At 25.7% G+C, this 22,431-nt stretch overlaps 2 protein-coding genes across 3 annotated transcripts; both read left to right on the forward strand.

The window, feature by feature from the left end:
- Window positions 1-286: 286 nt before the first annotated feature.
- LOC136091501 (armadillo repeat-containing protein 7-like) lies at window positions 287-22,394 on the forward strand. Of its 2 annotated transcripts, XM_065819132.1 has the most exons (8): window positions 287-336; window positions 2,998-3,137; window positions 3,313-3,411; window positions 9,821-9,889; window positions 10,176-10,242; window positions 18,777-18,847; window positions 19,046-19,137; window positions 22,228-22,394. In XM_065819132.1, exons 2-8 carry the CDS (start codon window positions 3,029-3,031, stop codon window positions 22,255-22,257), a joined length of 537 nt encoding a protein of 178 aa, XP_065675204.1. In that variant the 5' UTR covers window positions 287-336; window positions 2,998-3,028; the 3' UTR covers window positions 22,258-22,394. The 2 variants fall into 2 exon arrangements, with proteins under 2 accessions (XP_065675204.1, XP_065675203.1); XM_065819131.1 differs by lacking the exon at window positions 287-336 and having other exon boundaries at window positions 2,960-3,137.
- LOC136091799 (ferredoxin-2, mitochondrial-like) lies at window positions 302-850 on the forward strand. Its single transcript, XM_065819511.1, has one exon. It carries the CDS (start codon window positions 302-304, stop codon window positions 848-850), a length of 549 nt encoding a protein of 182 aa, XP_065675583.1.
- Window positions 22,395-22,431: the final 37 nt, after the last annotated feature.

The raw sequence follows: 22,431 nt of genomic DNA on the forward strand, positions 1-22,431 counted from the left end.
GTTATAAAATCAAACGTAAAGTTAATATCAAACAAATTCAAAAGTTATTATAATGATGTGCAACTACTATTTATTATACTTTTTTTTTTGAAATAAAAAAAGTTTTATAAAAATGAAGAGTTTTTTTTTAAATAAATTTTGTTATTTGTCTTTGTAACTTTAGTCAGTAAAAAGTTTAACAAATAAACAATATAAAATCATGCAGTGCCTTTTTGGCAGTTTAGTGTTTTTAAAAAGTAGTAATTAAAAAAAAAAACGCATTAAGAAAGTTTGTCTTGAACTCCAATTTTTTATTTTTTAGATGAATAGTATAAAATCTTGTTGGATGTTTGCAGAGTACGTAAATATTTTAAAATTTTCTGTTTATAAAGATTGTTGGAAACAATTATATAATAAAAGCTTGTTAAAGAATATTTTAGTATGTCATACCAGGACTTTTACTGGTTCAAAAATTTTTAGTCATAAAAGTGGGATTAGTGCTGATTCTGAAAATACTACAGTTAATGTGACATATATTGATCGTGATAATAATCATATTGCTGTAAAAGGGAAAGTTGGTGACAATGTTTTGTACTTAGCTCATCAGAATAGTGTTGATTTAGAAGGAGCATGTGAAGCTTCTTTAGCATGTTCAACGTGTCATGTGTATGTAGATAATGACTTTCTTGATAAGTTGGATAAACCTCTGGAAGGAGAGGAAGACATGTTAGATATGGCTCCATTTTTACAAGATAACTCTCGACTTGGCTGTCAAATAATTTTAAAAAAAGAGCTGGATGGTATAACTTTTCAACTTCCGAAGGTGACAAGAAACTTTTATGTTGATGGTCATGTGCCAAAACCACATTAATTTTTTTATGTCTTATGATTTTATGCATTATTGCAATCATAACATTGAAATAAAAGAAATTCCTTCAGGAAATATGTCTGTTTTCATTATATATGTATTACCTTAAAACATTTGATGGATGAAAATCTGAAATGAAGAGAATTCTCTTGTGGATTAATATTTGTTTTTTATTAATTCCAATAAATAATACAAATCAATCATGGTTTTCTAAATGTCACGTGAAATCTTGCTTTTATGAAGTTCTTTTTATACTTAATCAAATATTAGTGACAATGTGTGTACATATTAAAGATAAGACTTGTTAATGACTTCTTTTAGAATAAAAATTTGTATTAATATTGATATACAGTAATTGTATTTTATTCAATAAATTTTTGAAAGAAAGTTTTTTTTTCAAATATTCAATTAAATTTTTTTAAAAATTTTTTTAATAAAGGTTTTAACACTTGGCTGTGCATGCAACATTAGGGTGTTTCATTTTTATCCTTTTTTATCCTTTTTTTTTGAAATTGTGGAAAAAGTAATTTTTCAATTGTGGGAAACAGTATTTTAAACTTGAAATTTTTTTTTTTTATCTTTTTTAATTTTGTCTTTAAAAAGTTAATTGTCCCCAAATATTAACATTTTTTTTCTTCTAAATAAGTCAACCTGAGTATTGAAAGAAGTGTAATTAAATAAGGATTTTAAAATAATATTTGTCTTTTTTATATAAAAAAATGAAAAATTAAAGTTTTATTGAAGGAAACTAATTGGAGTAATTTATAAGAAGATGTGTTTTCTGAAAATTATCTAACTGATGTTTTTCAGGACTGACTCTAAAATCATAACTTTTTTAAAAGCAAATTTTATCTTTAAAATACTTTTTTAATTATGCTTTTTTTAATACCCAGGTTGATCTAATTAGAAAAATTGAATTTTTGATAATATTAGCAGGCAATTAACATTTCCAAGGCAATTTTTTTCCGGTGAGGAAATTAAAAAAAGCAGGCAATTAACATTTCCATTTTTTTTTTAATTATTTTTTCAAGTTTTAAATACTATTTCCCAAAAATAAAAAATACTCATTTTACAATTTCAAAAAAAAAAAAGGAAAAATCAACCCTGATGTAACATCACTGATAAAATCTTACTGAAATAGCTACCTGCAAGAGCTTCAGTATACACATCAATCGAGGGTTTGGGTTAGAACAGTTTTTTTGTTTCTGAAAATAATATCTGAGTTTAAGTCAGAATTTAAAAACAAGTGTGCAAAACATATTAGGTCTGTGTCACTCTATTTTTCCTGGGATAGCAATATATATCTATGATTACTAAATTTAGGTGGCTAATACACAAGAGGGAACATTTACTAATTTTTGGAAATTTTTCCCTCCTACCTTATTAAGATCCTTTATTCACCCACCTTATTAAGATCCCCCTTTTATTAAATTTTACTTGTTTATTAAAAAAAAAAAAAACGTCTTGAAACTAAAAACAAAAAAATCAGAAAACTTACAAAAATATCAGTAAATAATAAGAATAAAAACTTTCAGTGTAAGCAGGCTTTAAAATTGTTGACCTATTAAAAATCTTCTAAATCTGGATTTGTCAAAAGTTAGCTTTGGGTTTATTTTTCACCATAGTATAAAAGTTATATAAGCATATTAAATCCTTTTGAAATTATGATCAAACAGGTGTTAAAAAATTTGCATTCGACTGCAAACCAGACTAGAATTAAATTGTTTTATCCACCCTTTTGTTAAGATCACACCGTTTATTAGATCTGGACTAAAATTCTCCCCCTCCCTCTGTTATTCCTAATGCCCCTGCCCTCATTTATATTAAGCAAATGAAACTCATTCTGGAAATTTGAAAAGTTTGCATATGGAAACCTGTTCGGACAAGGTCTGAAATATTTTCCACCATAACACTCATTAGTGGTAGAGGTATTTCCAGGAATCTGGTGGGTTCAAATTTAGAACCTCTTGCTTATTAAGGGAGCACTCTATGCCTAAACCTCTATCGCATAAGTATTGTATGTGTATTGAAGCACTCACAGATTATTTCAGTATGACATCACTACTGATATTTTGTGTGCAGCTAAACCTACATCTATTGATGTGCATGCGTATGTGTGTGTATAATTTAGACATAGCACTTGTTTTTAGATAATGTTGAAAATATGTATGGAAAAATAACATGTTCTCAACCAAAGACTATGTGCAAGAAAAAGGACAGAAGAGTGGAAGAGGAAGATTTGAGTATTTGCAAGCTCTTGTAACAGAGTTTCAAGATACTGATAAGCAAAGTGATTTTAATTTAAACATATAGATAAGGGTTTTAAGCCTTCAGTCAGCCATGCTTTTTTTTGAGTACAAGCACCACATTTTCTCTTATTTATTTTCTTTCTCTTACTTTCTGGATTTATTTGCACCTGATTATTTATGATAGCAAACATAACCTTACTAGTTATACATTTTTAGGTTCAAAAGTGGAAGTGCTAGCTAATCTTGCTAATTTTGCTTATGATCCTCTTAACTATGAATATCTGCGCAAGTTAAATGTTGTTGATCTATTTTTAGGTATTTTATTTAAATATTTGAGAAACTTATATTGCTAAGTAAAAAAAGCAAGTTATATATATATATATATATATATATATATATATATATATATATATATATATATATATATATATATATATATATATATATATATATATATATATATATATATATATATATATATATATATATATGTATATATATATATATATATATATAATATATATATATTATATTATTATTATTATTATTTTATAAACATCAATAAATACAAATTTCTCTCAATACTAAATTGATTTTTTAAGTTAGCTTCAGCTTAAAAGTTTTTAAGAAAAAACTTTTAAGCTGAAGACACTGGTCACAGCAATCCAGCGAAAATTTCTTTTAAAAATAAATTTAGTATTGAGAGAAATTCGTATTTATTGATGTTTATAAAATAATAATTTACATACTCTCCTACATGATGTCTACATTCAAATATATATATATATATATATATATATATATATATATATATATATATATATATATATATATATATATTAGGGTGCATCCAACGCCCCACACATTCTAAAATTGATCTGTCCCTATTCTTAAAACTTTCTATTGGTTCTCACAAGACACTCTGTTAAATTTTTTTAAAATTAAATGAGATATAGGGGGGCCACCTTATGTCTGAAACTTGGAATGAGACCCTAAACAGAAGTAAAAGAGTTTTTCAAATGTATATCATGTTGGGTCACAAAAGAAGCAAAATTTTATAAAAATTTCAAAAATGATAAAAATTTTACACAAATTATTTCAAGTTTTATTGCATAAAAGTTATTGTTTTTTAACAAAAAAAAAAATAAATATTTTTTCATGGTTTTTGTCGAAATTTTTATTATGGTATTTTTAACAAAAATGATAATTATTTTTAAAATTTCAAAAATAGAAAGTTTTAAGAATAAAAACAAATCAATTTTTGAATGTATAAGGTGTTGGTGCACCCTAATATATATATATATATATATATATATATATATATATATATATATATATATATATATATATATATATATATATATATATATATATATATATATACATATGTATATATATATATATATATATATATATATAAATATATATATATATATATATATATATGTATATATATATATGTATATGTATATATATATATATATATATATATATATATATATATATATATATGTATGTATATATATATATGTATATATATATGTATATATATATGTATATATATATATATATATATATATATATATATATATATATATATATATATATATATATATATATATATATATATATATATATATATATATATATATATATATATATATATATATATATAAAAAGAGATTTATGTATGATTTTTATCAAAATGATTAAAAATATTATATTAGACAACAATCCTAATGTTTCTGTTGTGTATTATTAATAATAATCTTAATATCTTCATCTAAAATGAAATGATCCTGATCTCTACCCTGTGTTTGTACTTGAAGAAGTTTTTTTTTTATATATTGCTTTTTCTTATTATAATTGTTGGTGTATTTTTTAATGTTTTTGGTATTAGAATTTTTGTATTGTTTTATTTTAATATTAATATTACTGTTATTCTTATGATTATTTTCATTGTTATTATCATTATAACTATTATTTTATTACAAAATTTTTATCATTATTTATTTTATTGGTATTATTATTATTAATAATATTATTATTACTATGGTATACATTCATTACTGTTACTTCTACTACTATTACTAAAGCTAATAATATCATTATAACTTTTATTACAACACTTATAAAAACAATAATATAGTTATCATTATACTACTAATAATACAACTCATGTTGATTTATTTATATAATATATTATATTATTGCTGTCAGTTAATAAAGGTCATTGCATTATTGTCATTTACACACCTGTTTGTGACTAAATGATATGTATATATATACGCACACATATATTTTTATATTTTTTATTAATGAAACTACATATTTTTTACAACTATATTTCATGCTAAATGCAACCATTAAATAAAAAATCTGATTTTTATAGTCGAAAAATAATTATGTACAAAGACTTATATCATCCTTTCAAAATACCACATAGCAACTTACTTTTCATCCATATTGAGTCAAACCACCCCCCACAAATTATTAAACAAATTCAAATTGGTATCAACAATAGGTTATCTTAAAATTCTTCTGCGGAAAAAATATTTAAATGGCAGAATACAACGAAGCCTAAAAAGAAATGGTTTTAAAGATTTTAATTTTAAATACAACCCTAAAAACAATACCAAAGAAGCCCCCAAACAAAAAAGAACAAGAAATTTAATCTGGTTCAACCCACCATACAATAAAAGCGTTCTGACAAATATAGGCAAAACTTTCTTACAAATAATTGACACATACTTTCAAAAACCAAATCTGCTTCATAAAGTCTGCTACAGCTGCAAGCTACAAAGCAAAAATAATAAAGAATCACAACAATAAAATTATTTTAATGAACCCAACTGTCATTTTTAGTTTGCAATAATTGTAAACTAAACATAACCTGCCCTTTTAAAGGAGATTGCAGAAAAAACTAATGTAATTTATAAGTGGATTACATCATTTCCAAACACACCCGACAAAACGTATTTAGGTTCAACAGATGGCATATTGAAAATTAGATGGGCAAACCACAAGCAATTGTTCAAAAACAAAAAACTTAAAAATACAACCACGCTTTCAAAATATCTATGAGATACAAAGGATAAGTTAAAAACACCAATTTGACATGGTCCATCATAAAAAGCGCCCCCGCCTAAAGCAACATAACTAAAAAATGACTATTACGCTTATACAAAAAAACTAATAATATTATTGTATAAAAATCTCAAATAATTATTAAACAAAAAATATCAAAATGTCGCCATGAGAACAAATTTTTGCTAGATAACCACAAACCAAAAAAATATTGACTTTTCTTTCTCATTTTTTTGTACAGAATTATTTTTTCATGAAAAAAATCAGATTTTTTAGCTCATGATTGCATTTAGCATAAAACTTATAGCTGTAAAAAATATGTAGTTTTATTTATAAAAAATATATAACTAGCAAAAACACTTATCTAACTTTTTCTTCAACAGGCTGTTTTCCTACTGTATATATGCTAAATATTCAGGAAAAATTTATATATGTATATATATATTTATATTTATAAATAAATATTATATATATATATATATATATATATATATATATATATATATATATATATATATATATATATATATATATATATATATATATATATATATATTAGGGCTGTACCAGATTTTGACTCTGGCTCTTGCTCCAGCTGAAATCCGGCCATTTTTACAGATCCGGCTCAAATCCGGCTCCAACAAAAAGTTAGCAAATCCAGCAAACTTTTTTCGGATTTCTGACTTTTGGTCAGATATTTATTACATCTTTTTTGCCCATGTTTACACGTATACTTAATGTTTTATTTATACAAATCAATGTTTTTTGTTATTCTATATTCTATGACCTCCATGTTTGTAATGGTATCTGTATTTACATTTCATTGCAATTTAATTAGCTAAGCCTAATTTCTAACAACAACTCAATGAAAAATTCTGAAGGGAAGACCAAGATAATCTGAAGCGAAGACACACGATAGAGTCTTAAGTGAAGATACAAATGGGGTTAAATATACATTCAATAAAGTTACAGTGCAGAGAGTATTGATGCAAGATGAAAGTCAATCTGAGCATGGTGATCAGCAGATTGACAAAGTTAAAGAAAATATACCCTATATTTTTTACACTTTGTTTTATTAGATAAACATAATTCATATGCAGAAAAATTAAAGTAAATAGCATATTAAAACTTAAAAATATCTTTTAGAATAAGTAAAAAAAAAAAAATCAAATACTTTTTATTTAATTATTTTAAGACATTTTTTGAAGACCTTTGAATGAGTAATAATCTGGAGGACATGTGGTATATATGTGATATTGAAGTTAAGGTATAGACATGTAAAGTACCACACCAAGCACAACACTAAAAACACAAAGTTTAAATTTTAATGTGTTATGAAACTTAGTGTTTAGGATAAATTTCTAGAACAACATACCAAAGATATATAACATGTTACATGTTTTTTGCGAAAATATCTTTTTAGACCTATATGTTAAAATTTATTTTGAGAACATATAATACCATTTAAAATACCATTTTGAAAACATATAACACCATTTAATATTAGGGTACATAATATTTATTTTAATTTTAAATGGTAATATGCTGGAGTTCACAAGATAGTTTTTCATCTACCCAATTTTGTATTTTGACCTCATTCTTTGTGTATCATTTTAGATGAATTATCTTGGTTTAAATAAGTATATGGCAAAGATTTGTTTAAGACTTAAAACTTGTTGTCTTAAACATATCTTTGCATTATACCTTAAATTTATCTGAATTTACACACAATGAATAATGTTGAATATTTTAATAAGACAGTAAACGCTTCGTGGCTTCTAAATACCCTTGCTGTGTTTCCATCATTGAATGTCAGAGCCTCCATTTCTTGAAACATTCACAACAAGTCAAATTTGTTATTTTTTTTTTTTACTTGCAACTGATTGTTTCCTCTTTATATGACAAAATCCAGAATCATTATATCCTGGTCTTTGTTTCTGTCCAATATGTAACAGACCTTTCAAACCATGAATCCAGAGATAAAAAGTGTAAGTTTCTAGACCTAAAGACATCTGATTAGATTGTCTACTATAAGCTGTTCATTTTTTAAACTTTGATCTAGAAACATTGCAAATCTTAATTAAAAAAGAAGAATGAAATTTTTTCCATCAATTAAGTACATGGTGACTTAAAATGAGGGTATGGCTGTTATGTTAAGCTCTGTTGACATAAAAATATTCTCTTGTTCTACAATCACAAAATGATTCTTAGCAATAAATATAGAAAAGTTTTCTGAAGCAATTGTATTGCGTTCCTCCAAATTGAACAAGCATAAACCATAAGATTTTGATAAGTTTACTCTGTACAGATTTCTTCACAATCCATGCAGAAGTACAGCCAGTATTATTCCTTCCCTTGTTGACCTTTAAAAAGCAGGTCATCAAGGGCAGGGATTGCTTTTATTATAACATTAGCTGTAAATTACAGTTACTGCTGTAATTTACAGCTAAAGTTATAATTAAAGCTTAAGTTACTGTTATAATGTAATGTACAAGAAATATATATTTATTACTTTTAGTAATTGTTTTTACTTAACACATTCGCTGCCAAACCTGTTTTAGCAAGGCGTTATTACACTACGAAGCCGTAAATTATGTGATATTAAGTTTCTGCCGAAGCTGTTTTGCGTGGTTTATATAATTTAAAAGGATTTTTTATTCTGAATATAAAGGAGAAAAAAAATCACTACGAGTATGCTCGTACTTTGGCAATGGAGAAGAAATTCTTTTTGCCAGTGCCAAAGTACGAGTATACTCGTAAGGCTAAATGGAAGAAGAAACGTTCTAATGATTAGCAACATGCATTCATTAGAGATGGTTGAAGTGACGAACAGAAGAGGTGTAAAGAAACTTAAACCCAATATAATTCGAGATCATAATAAAGGCATGTCAGGAGTTGATCGAGCTGATCAAATGGTATCTTATTATGACTGTCTAAGATAAACCACTAGATGGTATAAAAAGTTGCTCTTTGTATTTTCGATATATTTGTATTTAATGCTTACTGTCTTAACTGCAAGTATGGAACAGATAATGCAATCTCCTTGCTTAAATTTCAAGAAATAATTGTTACCAATTTATTGGGTGAGCACTTAAACGAAGAAACATTGATTCATCGAGTCAACAACAACAAATTTCATTATTTGGCTGTTATACCACCAAATGAAGTAAAGAAATTGCCCACAAAACCTTGTCGTGTTTGTTTTAAAATGAAACGTAAGGTAACATGCTATCAATGCGTTGTATGTGAAAAAAAGCCTCCGTTATGTGTTGGCGAATTTTTTAAAATATACCATGTAGAATAATAGGTTTTTAAAATATTTTTCAAGAAAAAAAACTTTAACGAACGTGTTAACATGATACTTAAAAAAGTAAAAGTGTATGATAAATGTCTTAAATTCTCTTATCAAATTATTTGAAATTTTTCTAAATTTTTCAAAACTTCGAGTTTCAAATTAAAGATTTATTTGAACAAGAGAATTTTAGAACACTAAAATATGCTTGTTATACAAGAGAATTTTAGACTTCGAAATACGCTTAATTCAGGGCCAAAAGTAGTTGGAAAAATTTTGTTTCAAAAATGCAAATAACCTTATCAAAAAATAAAAACATGTTTTCTCCACTTAATTTTAATTTAGATATGTTAAGTGAGCAAAATGAAAAGTTTGTTGAATTTGGTATGGCTGGATTGTGTAATCTTTGTTTAGGTAATTGCTTATTTGATTTGTTGGAAACAATGTTTTAAACAAAAACTTTGTTAATCTTCTTATACTTTTTCATATCCGATAGCATTTATTTTTCTCCCTTTTCAAGAAAGCATAAGCAACTTTGTGCTTCAGCATACATAACCCCATATCATTTCTGAGGGTGGATGATTAACAGTTGGTCTTGTGTAGAGTTGGATGCAGGGATTTAAACCAAACTTTCCAAACTTTGTTTAAGTTAAATTATTGTGTAAATTTTGAGAGTAAATGTATTTCTATTTATTAATAGATGTTATTAATAGAGATCATATCTTGAAGAATGGTGGCATTGAAAGTATTACTGGATGTCTTTCAAGGTTTGCGTTTTTATATATTTATTTGAATGAAACAAAAATGATTAATTATCAAGTTGTTTAATTAGTTAATGCATTAAATTGCTTAAAATTTACTGCTAGAAATAAATTTTATCAGCTAAAGTTTATTAATGCAAAGAATGAAATAGCGCTGAAAAACAGAATGAGGCATTTTTCTGTTTTTGTGTTTAGAGTGAAAGAGAAAAAAGTTAAGATTACAAGAGTATATATTTTAAAATTCTGCAGCCATATTCATGTCTCCCTGTAAAACTAATGGAATGTTTGAGTGATCATTAAGAAAAAATTTGTTAACAGTCAGATTCAAATTAGTAGGAAGCAAGTTGCATACTAATCCTACCATTAAGTCACTGCTTATTGATTGCTAACTAATTTTTTAATTAAATAAAATTTTTGTGCTGTTTTTTACTTTGCATAAATAAATTTCAATCTAATTGTTTTTAATTGAAAGAAGACCTTGACAAAGTAAAGTACAATAACAAAAAATATAAATAAATAAATAAAAAAAAAAATTAATTATTCTACAGTTAAAAATTATAATGAAAGAGTTAATTTTTGTGGAGATAATTCACCATTTTGCTACAACCTTAATAAAATCACTAAATTAGACATGAACTGAGGAATCTGTAGAGCATCTTTTTTTAAACAGAAAAGTAATACTAACTACAAAAAAAATTGAATCTAATTTGAATCAAAGACCTATAACTATTGAAGCCTGTGTTATTGTTAGATTACAGATCTGTTGAATAACAAAACTTGAACAATGTGGTCTATTTTTTTCTGTATACCTTTACAAATTTTTTCTGTATAACTTTTTATTGAGCTTGAGAAGCAGTTGCATTCTTAATTAGGAAGGGGTGCAATTGAATACCATTATATGACCACACAAATAATATTTTGTTTCGACAATTTGACCATGGCCTTTAGCATTTCAAAAACAAGCTGAAAGATTTTGAATTATGCATTAAATAAATTAAAACATATGTTTATGCTATTTTAACTTATGAAAATTTTTTTTTAATGATTCACAATATTTCTAGGGGTTATATATACCCTCCTTATTCAAGTAATATAAAAAAATGTTAAACAAACAAACAAATAATAAAGCTTTAATGCAATGTGCTTTTGCATTTTAAAAAAGAAAAATGCTGTTTCCAAAACAGTCACATGACTTAATCACTGTTATCTTTATTTAAACCACCCTCATTTGGAGAACACTGGTGATATTGTATTTTCAAAGTCTCCCTAACTTTTCTCTCAAAATAATCTCCTACCTAAACAAAATAACAACAACATCAAAAAACCAGAAATTAATTATGTTTTTCTTACACAGCTACCAAAATTAATTATTCAATTAAAAGAGATATTAACAAATGCAGGATATACTCCAGTTTTAAAACAAGCCTCAACTTCCCAACATCTCTTACCCTGGAGTGGGGTTGGACAAACTAGAGTGTTCATGTGGTAAATTTTATGTAGTTAAACAAAGCTCTAGGTTTTAACATGCATTGGCCAACATCAAAGACATATTTGAGAACGTGGAAAAATTGGGCTTTAGTGGCACATTTAAGAAATTACTGTGGTGTCTTTCTTGGTGACTGAAATGAAAACAACACAATTAGAGTAGTAGATTATTTTAGGAGAAAAGTTAAAGATATATGATAGATACACTTGGATATAATTCTTCCAAACTCCTTTCTAAAATGAATTCCAAATTCTCTATAATAGTATAATTATCTTCTAAAATGTTCTTAAAATAGAAAGTTCATTTTTAAATTCCACCTATTCAGCATCATCTTTTAAGTGTTTGACCAGATTTGTACCATTATTATTTATTTGTATTCTTGAATTTTAGGTTGTTATCAAAAAGAAAACTTAAAAATTGATTTAAAGAATTATACAATTCAAATCAATCATTTAATATTAAAATCTTATTTTAATACTAAATCAATCATTTAGTATTAAGATTCTAATTTTAAGATGTTTAAATTTATCATCAGTTAATTTAATTAGATGGTTACGTGTAACTAGTTTCTTTTACTCAAGTTTTTTTTTATTAAAAAAAACCTGTTTTTAATATTAAGGGACATTTAAATATAAGGGGGCCCAGTGTGATTGTTGCACTTGTGATAGTACGTCTCTGAGCAAATTGTAGCTAATGATTTTTTATATAATGTATATTTTAGTTTTTTTTATTTCCATGAATATGTAAATAAATAAAAATCATAAATTTTTGTATTTATGTATTACTTTCTGCAAATAAACATGTTTAGAAAATGTAAACAAAGCATGAGATAGTTTAAAAAAAGAGTTAAATTATATATGTATAAATATTTTTTTAATGCATAGTTATTTACAAGTGTATATTTATAAAGAAACTTACTATTTTTAAATTAGTAAAATTAACACAATAATTTAAATTAAATGTGATTAAATCATTAAACTTTGTCCTCCATTATGTGAATAAAAAGATAGTGAAGCGGTTTCCTAGAAGCAATTTTTTTTTTTTTTTCTATTGTATTTTTTTTACTCAACAACATATATTAAAATGTTGCAAAGTATAATACGTTAAACAAATAATACTTAAGTAAAATGAAAATTACAAATTTCTTGTTTTACTTAAAAAAGTTGGAGAACATAAAAAAAACTACTTAGTTGCAGCAGCATGAGTAAATATAAATTGTTACTTTCCACCTCTGGTTATTTTATCTGGAATGAGGCCCTTAATATGAAGATACATAGAAGATTTTCTAATATTTTTCAGGGTTAAAAAGATTGGAAACAAGAAATGCATCCGTAAAAGAAAAAATGTTTTTATTAAAAAAATTTGAAGAAAGTTATATTTTCAAATATTAAATTTTTGTATATCTTTTTTATAAAGTTTTGGTTTTTGCATATTGAGTAGGTTGTATCAAAATCATACTTTTTTTTCTCCAGGATAATTCTCAGGTTTTTCTCCTTCTCTTAAATCCCCTGAGGCTAAAAATAAAGAAAACAAAAATTGTCAAAAATTTGAAAAAAAAAAATCTGTAAAATTTGAAAAAATGTCCATTATGTAAATATTTTATTAATTTGTTTCGAAAGTTTTTCCCATTTTATATTTTGTTTTTAATAAACTTTTAGATAATTCCTAAGTTGTATAATATTAGTGTTAGTGGGTTACATGCTATTTTGTTTAGAACCATATGAAATTTATAAAACAGGCTCAGGTATTATTGCAAAAAATAAAAGAGGCTCAAAAAATGCTTAAGCTTACAAATAATATGTATGTTCTCATAAGTCTTGTGAGCAAGAAAAATAATTTTCAAAAATTTCCTTCTGTTTTTATACATAAAGATTTGATTTTGTTTTGCTGCAAGATACCTTAAATAAATGGTTTATGCATCAAATATGTTCCTTCAAGAATTACAGTATTGTAGATTTGTGCTCGAAAATATGTGTTATTGAGAGTAAAACTAAACAATATACTTATCATATAATTTTTTTTAAACAAAATTTGAGCCTGTTTATGCTTATAAAATTAACATTTTACATACCAATTGCCTTTAATTAATTAAAAAAAATGTAGTCAAATTAAAATGTAAATTTAATTATGTGGTGTTTGATTATACTACATGTTTTTGAAATATCTACTATATATATATATATATATATATATATATATATATATATATATATATATATATATATATATATATATATATATATATATATATATATATATATATATATATATATATATATATATATTTATATATATATTTATATAAATATATATATATATATATATATATATATATATATATATATATATATATATATATATATATATATATATATATATATATATATATATATGTATATTTATAGTCATGCTACATTTTACATATAGCTCAAAATTAAAATGAGATTATAATAGAGTATAAATGAGTAAATAATACAATTATTTAATGAATGATTGAGTGAATAAATGAACTGATGAATGTCATATAAAACTTCTTAATATGGGTTGCCTTGCAAAGAAAGATACAAATAAAGAAATAAGGAAAGGTGCAGACTAATCCTAACTAAAATAAAAGACTACTGTTTCTTCTCAAGAGTCTTCTTAACCAACTGCCCAATAGCAGCTACCAAACATTGAAAATGTACTCAGTTTAAAAAAATCACCCAAGTTTTCAAAAAAGCCAAGTTTTCAAAAAAGTTTAAATCTACTAAGCTTTTTGTTGTAGTTTGTTTTCAAAGGTTTCCTGGCAAAGTACTTATTTGCATAGGCAGATCATGTAAAGATCCCAATCATAGATGTGCTTCTTCTTTTGTAAAGGATGTAAAGCCTGGGTATGGAGAACTTCTTATTTCTGAAGCTGCTGTTAAGTAAAAAAAAGCTTAGTTTTTAATTGTGAATAAACAAGTAAATAATTGTAAATAAACAAGTTAACTTTTTAAATTAATTTAATCGTAAATAAACAAGTAAATAAAGAACAATCAATATCTAGGTAATCAATAAACATGAGGAAATCAATAAACATCAGGTTTGATTGAAACGAGTTACAGTTTGGATTATCTTTGTACAACATTGCAAGAGAGGTACTGTAGTTTGACAAATAGGTGTTGATCACAGAGGTATTTAATAGAGCGGACTGTTTTATATATTTGAACGATCAAATCTTTGTGAAGGCTACATGAACCTTTCTCTGTTGATGCTGTACCAAAGAGAGGCTTATCCAAAATTATCACTTAAGGCTTTATCTGTTTCTCACCTGCACATTGAATCATTAAACATGAAATTAGTTATATTGAGTTTTTATCTAAAGGGAATGGGAGGCTAAAAATGCCCATGCTAATTACCATACTACCTTGGTCATGACATGCCTTTTATAAAATGGAATTTATAATTTTTTTTATAAAATATACATATTAAACAAATGAAAAGTATTTTCTGCAAATATCGTTATTATATATATAGAGCTTGAGTTCTTGCTCTTTCCCACACTCCCCTAAAGTGGTTTACGAAAGTATTAACTACTCTTGCCAAAGTATAGTTTTGTCATGAGTGTATATCTTTTTCTTTTCTTCTTTACTTTTAGATATTGATTTAAAAAATTAAAAAAAATTCTAAGGCAAAGTACATTGTTTAAAAAAAACAAAGTTTGAGTTTAAAATTGACTTTTTTTGATTTGCTTTGCATATCAGTCACTGAATTTTTTTTTGTAGTGCTTGAGATAGTGTTTTAACTATACAAATGGCTAACAACTTGTTGACTATATAATATAAGTTATTCTATTCTTCAATAAATTTTTGTTTTAGTAAAGTAGAAATTTGTTATTATAAATGTTAATGTAATATAACATAATTATGATATAATTTTATAATAGAATTAGTGAAACAAAAGAACTTTAAATTTTAGTTTCAAGCACAAACATGCAGTGCAGAAAGATTTTTTTCTCAAAATCTTTAGTGTAATATACCATGTAATATCGCTATAACATTAATAGCAATATGATCAAGTTTGCAAAGTTGTTTATAAAAGAAAGTTATTATCTATCTGTTTCTCTGCTGCGCGGAGAAACAGATAGATAATGACTTTCTTAAACAATTATCAACTTGTTTCTCCGCCCAGCGGCCTTGTTCATCAAGGTTTGTGTTTCGGAGTTATAGAGTTGAGAGAGGGTTATAAACCACTATTAAGTAGCCTCCTCATCTGTAGTGGTCTTCTCGGCTTTGAGGAGGTAAATAACAAAAAAATAAAAAAGTCTGTATTTCAAATGATAAACAAAAACAGTTATTTTCAAAATAAACAAATAATTGCATAAAAAACTTCAATGTTTTATAAAAAAAAGATATGTCAATGCTATGTCTTCATATTAAATTTATTATTTAAAATTAAGTTTATAATATTAAACATTTTTAATAATACATTTGGTAACGTAAAACATTTTTTTGAATGTTTTAGCTGCAAATTTTTGTTATGCCTAAACTTATTTTTATTCTTGCTTAAAGTCATTATATAATATAAATTTATCATGCACTAAATTTTTGTGTAATAATTTTATATGATTTAATGAATTATATATAATATGTATTTATGTACAAAAACTTGTTATATAAGTTATATAAACTTGTCTCAATTTAAGCAAAATAAAAAAATATAAAGCACAAATAAATGTGTTGTTAAAAAGTAATTGTAATATAATTTTTCTAAGTTTCGAGATATAGAGGACTTTTATTATAAATTGATGATTGCTCCTGCCCTTCCCTCCCTTCCCCCACTTTGAAACCCGTGTTGTTTGCCCTAATAATATATGCACTATTATTGTAAAATCTTTAATTGTTGTAAAAATTCTTAAAATTCTTACAGTAACAAAATGTAAAATATTTTTTATAAAAAGTAAAAGCTTTTACAGATATTTGTTTATCAAATTATCTATCAAATAAGTAAAGTTGTTAATGAATAAATTAATAGCAAAAGAAAACCCCATGAAAATGCCAAAGTTTTCATGACGCCATAAATCATGCCTATGCTTATATACTTGTAATTTTGTAAAACAAGCATATGCTTGTAACAATTATAAAATTGAGTTTTGTGTTTAATGAGCAATTTTTTCAATGAATAAACAGAAAGCTTGTGCAAAAAACCAAAAGCTCTTGTTTAGAGCTTTTTAGAGGAGCAGCTTGCATAGCTCGCCATGTTCGGTTTAGGTGAGCATTTCTCTGTTCTTGCACTCATTTAATCTGGTCGAGGCCTGGACCTATACACACAAGTATTGCTTATCTGACATTTTTGTTTTCTGCAGTAAAATGGAAAACTGTAATTTATAGATAAAAAGTAGCAAGTAAACTTTGTTTTTAGTCAATTGATAAGGGCTCATTGCAGAAAAAGTTATTAAGTATTTTAGGTCATTTTAGTGAAAATTTGGTCTTAAATTAAAAAAAGTTTAAATTTTTAATTTGATTGTAAAACTTTTGATCAGGTTTGTTTCTACTTTTTGTTTTGTTTGGGCCTTCAGGTTTCAAAGTTACACAATAGATGTTTATGATTTTAGTGGGGTTTTGTTTAAGTTGATTTTATTCATCATATTTATTTAATAAGTTAATTCAAATTATTCAGTTGTATCAATAAATTATAAATGCATTTTATTTGTTTGTGTATCTGATTTAGTATAATTGTTGTATGCTACATTTTGTTATTATAGGAAAAATGAATGAACTGCAATAATATATGACCCTGCCATATGACCCAGAGAAAATAAAAAATAATGAAAACTAATTTAAAGTGTCAATTAATTTGTCCTGCAATTGCGTGGGCTATCCTACTAGTCTACATATAATAACCTGCACAGTTTTTCACTTTCAGCAATCTTGTTTAACAAGATTTTGCAGTTTAGGATTTTCTTATTTAACAAGATTTTTGAGTTTAGGACAACAAGATTTGAGAGTTTATGTTAAAAATTTATAAAATTAATTCTGGCATGGTGTTTAACTGCACCTTGAAGTAGGTGAAACCTTTTAGTCATGGTCGAGGAAGTTCATCTGGGAGAAGGAAAACCCTGTTATAAAATCTCCATATATTTTTGTCGTGCTTTTTTCTACTTTAATTTTTTTATTAAAATTTTTTGTTAAATCTTTTTTTAAAACTTTTTAAAATTTTTGCAAAGCTATTGCAATGTTAAGTCAGTAAATTTTTTTTTTAGATCTTTTCAAAAAACCTGTTAAAATTTTGGCACCATTTCTGAAGTTATTACTATGTTATTATTCTGGCCAGGAGGGCTATTTTAGACTAATTTATTTCAAACTGTTAATTGGAGAATTAGTTATTTACTGTAAAACTGCTGTCAATTTTTCAAACATAAAGAATTCATATTTTGACATAAATAAGTTCAGTAACTGTTATAAAACTAAAGTTAACACTTAAAAAAAAAATTGAGCTGCCAAAAAAAACAAACTGTTTTTCTATGTGTTAGCTGGTCAAAATTGACTGCCTACCATTGATTTTTTATTTTGTATGCTGGTCTTTATATTCCAAAAAATGCAGCAATGATATGTATAACTTCAGATATGAGTTTCTGATATGTCTTTTAACTTTTAATTTTTCCAGAAATTCTCTGCAAATATAATTTTAAACATATTTTTATAATATATTTGTTTTTTAACTTTTTTAGTCATTATCTATAGAAATTTAGGAAAATTTTGAAATTTTTTTTGAAGAAGCCACCTACTGAGAGGAAAATAAAAGTTTTTTTTATATTGGGTATATAATTAACTTTTCTGGTTTATGAGTTCAATTAGTGAAAATTAAGTAACAGTACCAAGGTTGTTTTTTACATATGTTATACTTTGTATGAAATAAATATTCCCACTTGAAAGTTTAAAAACTTTGACCGACATCTTCTGGAAAGTTTTTTTTTTATAGATAGTTAACTTCAAGTTCCTGCAATAGAATAGAAATAGATTAAAGAATAAAAGTAGAAGAAAAAAAAAAAATTTTAAATCTTATTCAGTTACAATATTCAATTTCAATTTAGTTCAAACGAAGAGACTGTATTAAATGCAATAACAACCCTAATGTATCTTGTAACTCCTGATAGTAAAGATGGTATGTTATTATTTTTACTATAAGTAAGATTTCTATATAATTTACTCACTAAAGTATTTCCACAGTATGTTATTAAAAAAGGTATGCAATAAATAGTTATATAAGGTATGCAGTAAACAGTATATGAGGTATGCAATAAATTGTATGAGAATATTTGTTTTAAATAAAGCTGTAAACTGCTGGATATTTTACTTTCAGAAATAGTTTGTGACGAGATTAAAGACTGCATGATGCAGCTCAAAGAGTCTAAGAATCCTAGATTAAAGAATCTTGCTCTAATTTTTCTTGAGGTAAAATAATGATTTCTAATTTTATCTTCTTGAACATAGATAAATTGTAATTTTTTTTAAACAAAACATTTAAAAGCTTAAATGATGAATCTAAGATCCAATGATGAGTTCAACAACTTTGCAATGTGCAACTTTGAATTTTGAATAAAAGAACTTTCATTAGTCTGATAACAATATCATTCGTTAAGGAAATTGTGACTTTAAGTATTCAAATAGCATACTTTTATTACAATTAAAAACCAAATGTATATATTTTTATTTGTGCTATAGCGCATATAAATATATATTTATCAACTTTTTAAATCTACCTAAATCTAAATGGTTTTTTTTTCATGAAGAAAAAAAAAAGATTAATGAAAAAAACTTATCCTAGCCCCAACCCAAACCCTCAGTTTATGTAGCACTGACTCCCTTCCTTGTTCCCGTTGATAACAGTCTCCTTTTACACAGTATTCCAAAAAGTAATGTGATCTTTTATTGATTGAAGTATAAAAGTTTTTAGTAGGGGTTTGTTATTTTTGACACCCTTAATACATAGATGCACATATTTGTAATGGTAATGAGCTTTGTATTACACCTTAATCCATGGGTTGAAGGACAGATGTGGTGTTAGGGGAAAGAAATATGAGATTGATATCTCTTTTTCATGTTGCTTCGCCCGTCGATCTGTGGATGGTCAGAAATATTGTCCACCAGGAATGGTTTTTTCCTGTTCTGAGCATAAAGAGAAGAGTCCAGCTTTTTAACCCATTCTGTTGAAAGGTCTTTGTGCAAGGGAGTTGTTTGATATGCCTAAAACATCACAGATTATAAAATTTGCTTATATCAAACATAAGTAATTTTTTTCTTATTACACTTTCTGCTGCTATGCCTGATCATCTAACTTGACAATATTTTTACCTGGAACATTGATAAAATGTATGTTTTGTAAAGTAGAGACTGGTAAAACAACCCAAACTAATCTGCATTAATATTTTCAAGTTTATAATTTGAAAGCGTTGAAAGATAATAGAAGTGTAGTTTTATTCCATGAAGCGATCATATCATTTGTGAGAAAAAACTTTTGTCTGAGATGATTTTAAAGCTTGTTCCTAAAGATAATAACAGTTTGTTTTGAGCAGTCTTGTTCCTAAAGATTGTAACAGAGTAATTGAATTTTAACTTGAAACAATTGAAATTCATTACTGGTGTATGTGAATCCAACATTTGAAATTCATTACTGGTGTATGTGAATCCAACATTTGAAATTCATTTCTGGTGTATGTGAATCACACATTTGAAGTTCATTGCTGGTGTATGTATATCTGTTTATATTTAAATTCAACAAGATTTGAAAAAACAGAACTAACCTTTCTTTCCAATCAGATACCAACAATCAGACACTTTAAACATTTTGTGCCATTTTTTTCCAGGTCAATAATTTGTTTTTATTCTTAGCTTGGGTTGATATTGTGTTCTTTTCGACACCATGCTTTTGGGCAGAGTTGTTAACAAGGCCAAAAGTAGCAAGGCCAAGGCCACATGTTACAAGGCCAAGGCCAAGAACATGAGTTTCAAGGCCAACGCCTACGCAAACATTTTTAAGACCAAAGATTAACAACTCTGCTTTTGGGCAATCTATTTATTAGAATCCCGTTGTCTAGGTCTTTTAATGTCTTGCATTTTTTTGTTACATTTTAAAATCAAGCTTTAAAAAAGTTTAAGGAATACATTTTGAAAATTTGAATTTTAAAAAAATTAAATGTTATCACAACTTTTAAAAAAAATATGTTGAAAAGTTTGAGATAGCAAGAGAAAATTGACCTTGGAATCAAAATTATGTTCATTATACAGAAAAGTTTGAGATTCCAGATATCGAGATTTTAGTCCAATCAAGTATGTAATGATCAAGGAGCTGGCAAAAAAGGTTTGAAATATCAAAAGTATTCAATATATAAAGAGTCAACTGTATAGACCTAGTTTAAGTTGTTTATACATTTTTTAAAACCTCTAAATGATATTTTTAACATAGAATGATAAATGGTATATTTTGTGTCAACAAGTTTTTTTGCTTATCTGAATAGCAATGAAGCGCAGTAGTAAACCATTTTATTGTTAAACCAAGAATCCAGAGCAGGATTATGGTCAAATCTATTCAAACTGCATCTTTCTTCTCTGATTTATGAAATACATTTGCAGGAAAACATGTTTAACCTTGTTGTTTGTGAAAGCAACTCAAATACACATAATATATTTTAGCATTCTGCAATAAACATATCAGTAAAAACTAATTTTGAGTTAATTTTTTTAACATTTGGGTATAAAACTTTTCATGGCATTCTACTCAATACTGGTTTAGTTGGTCTTACATCCTCCATTTTTAAATAGGTCTTTAAGATGTATTACTATTTTCTCTATTTCTTTATCTGCAAATGTTCTATCAAGATTAACCAACCAAAATATGTCAAGCAAATGAATTATGTGACAACAGTTATGTATTTTATATGTATATCAATGCTATGACAACAGAAATGTCTTTTATATGGATATCATGCATTGCACCCAATTTAGCTGTGAAAAGCCTCTCTAATCACTGGAGTAAAATGTACATTTCTGCATGGAAATCATCATTTTTTAATGTCATATTCTTATTCAACATATCAAAATATAGTTATAATTGGCTGATTTCATCACCAATACATTTGGGCTGTTGATGAGTGTAATTTTTATAAATCTTTATACTATACAAGTGTAATTGTATATAAATTTTTATTTGTTGTAAATAATGTCCTTCATGCATAGATGCTCTCTGTATGTCATTCAGTTATGTTTTACAGCTGCTTAATGTCAGTTTATTAAATCTGTAAGGCAGCACACAACTTAATGGTCAAAGCACCTATTTTTTAAGATAAAAAACAACTGTAAAAAAACTTTAACATCTGCTAATGATATTTTTTGTTACTTGTGTTATTCTTACTTTTGATGCTATTTTCAACAACTCTTTTATTAAGTTTATTTTTGTTGTTTTTTTTCTTTCACAATTTTTTAATCTATTTTTTTAAGCTTACTTTAGTAATATTTTACTAGAGATTTTTCTCTCTTTTTGTATAGGATTTGTGCAGTTCACCTCAACAAAACTGATAATTCAGATAGCATAACATTAAAGTATATACTGGTAGATGTTTTGTTAAACAAAAAGTTGTTAATAATGTCTTACTTAATCAACATATATGTATAATATTTGGCATGTTGAAGTTTTGAAATCTTTTTGGACCTTATAGCGGGTGTTTTTTAGAGGTATAGAACTTTGAAATG

The sequence above is a fragment of the Hydra vulgaris genome, chromosome 15, assembly GCF_038396675.1.
Source record: "Hydra vulgaris chromosome 15, alternate assembly HydraT2T_AEP".
Classification (NCBI taxonomy): Eukaryota; Metazoa; Cnidaria; class Hydrozoa; order Anthoathecata; family Hydridae; genus Hydra; species Hydra vulgaris.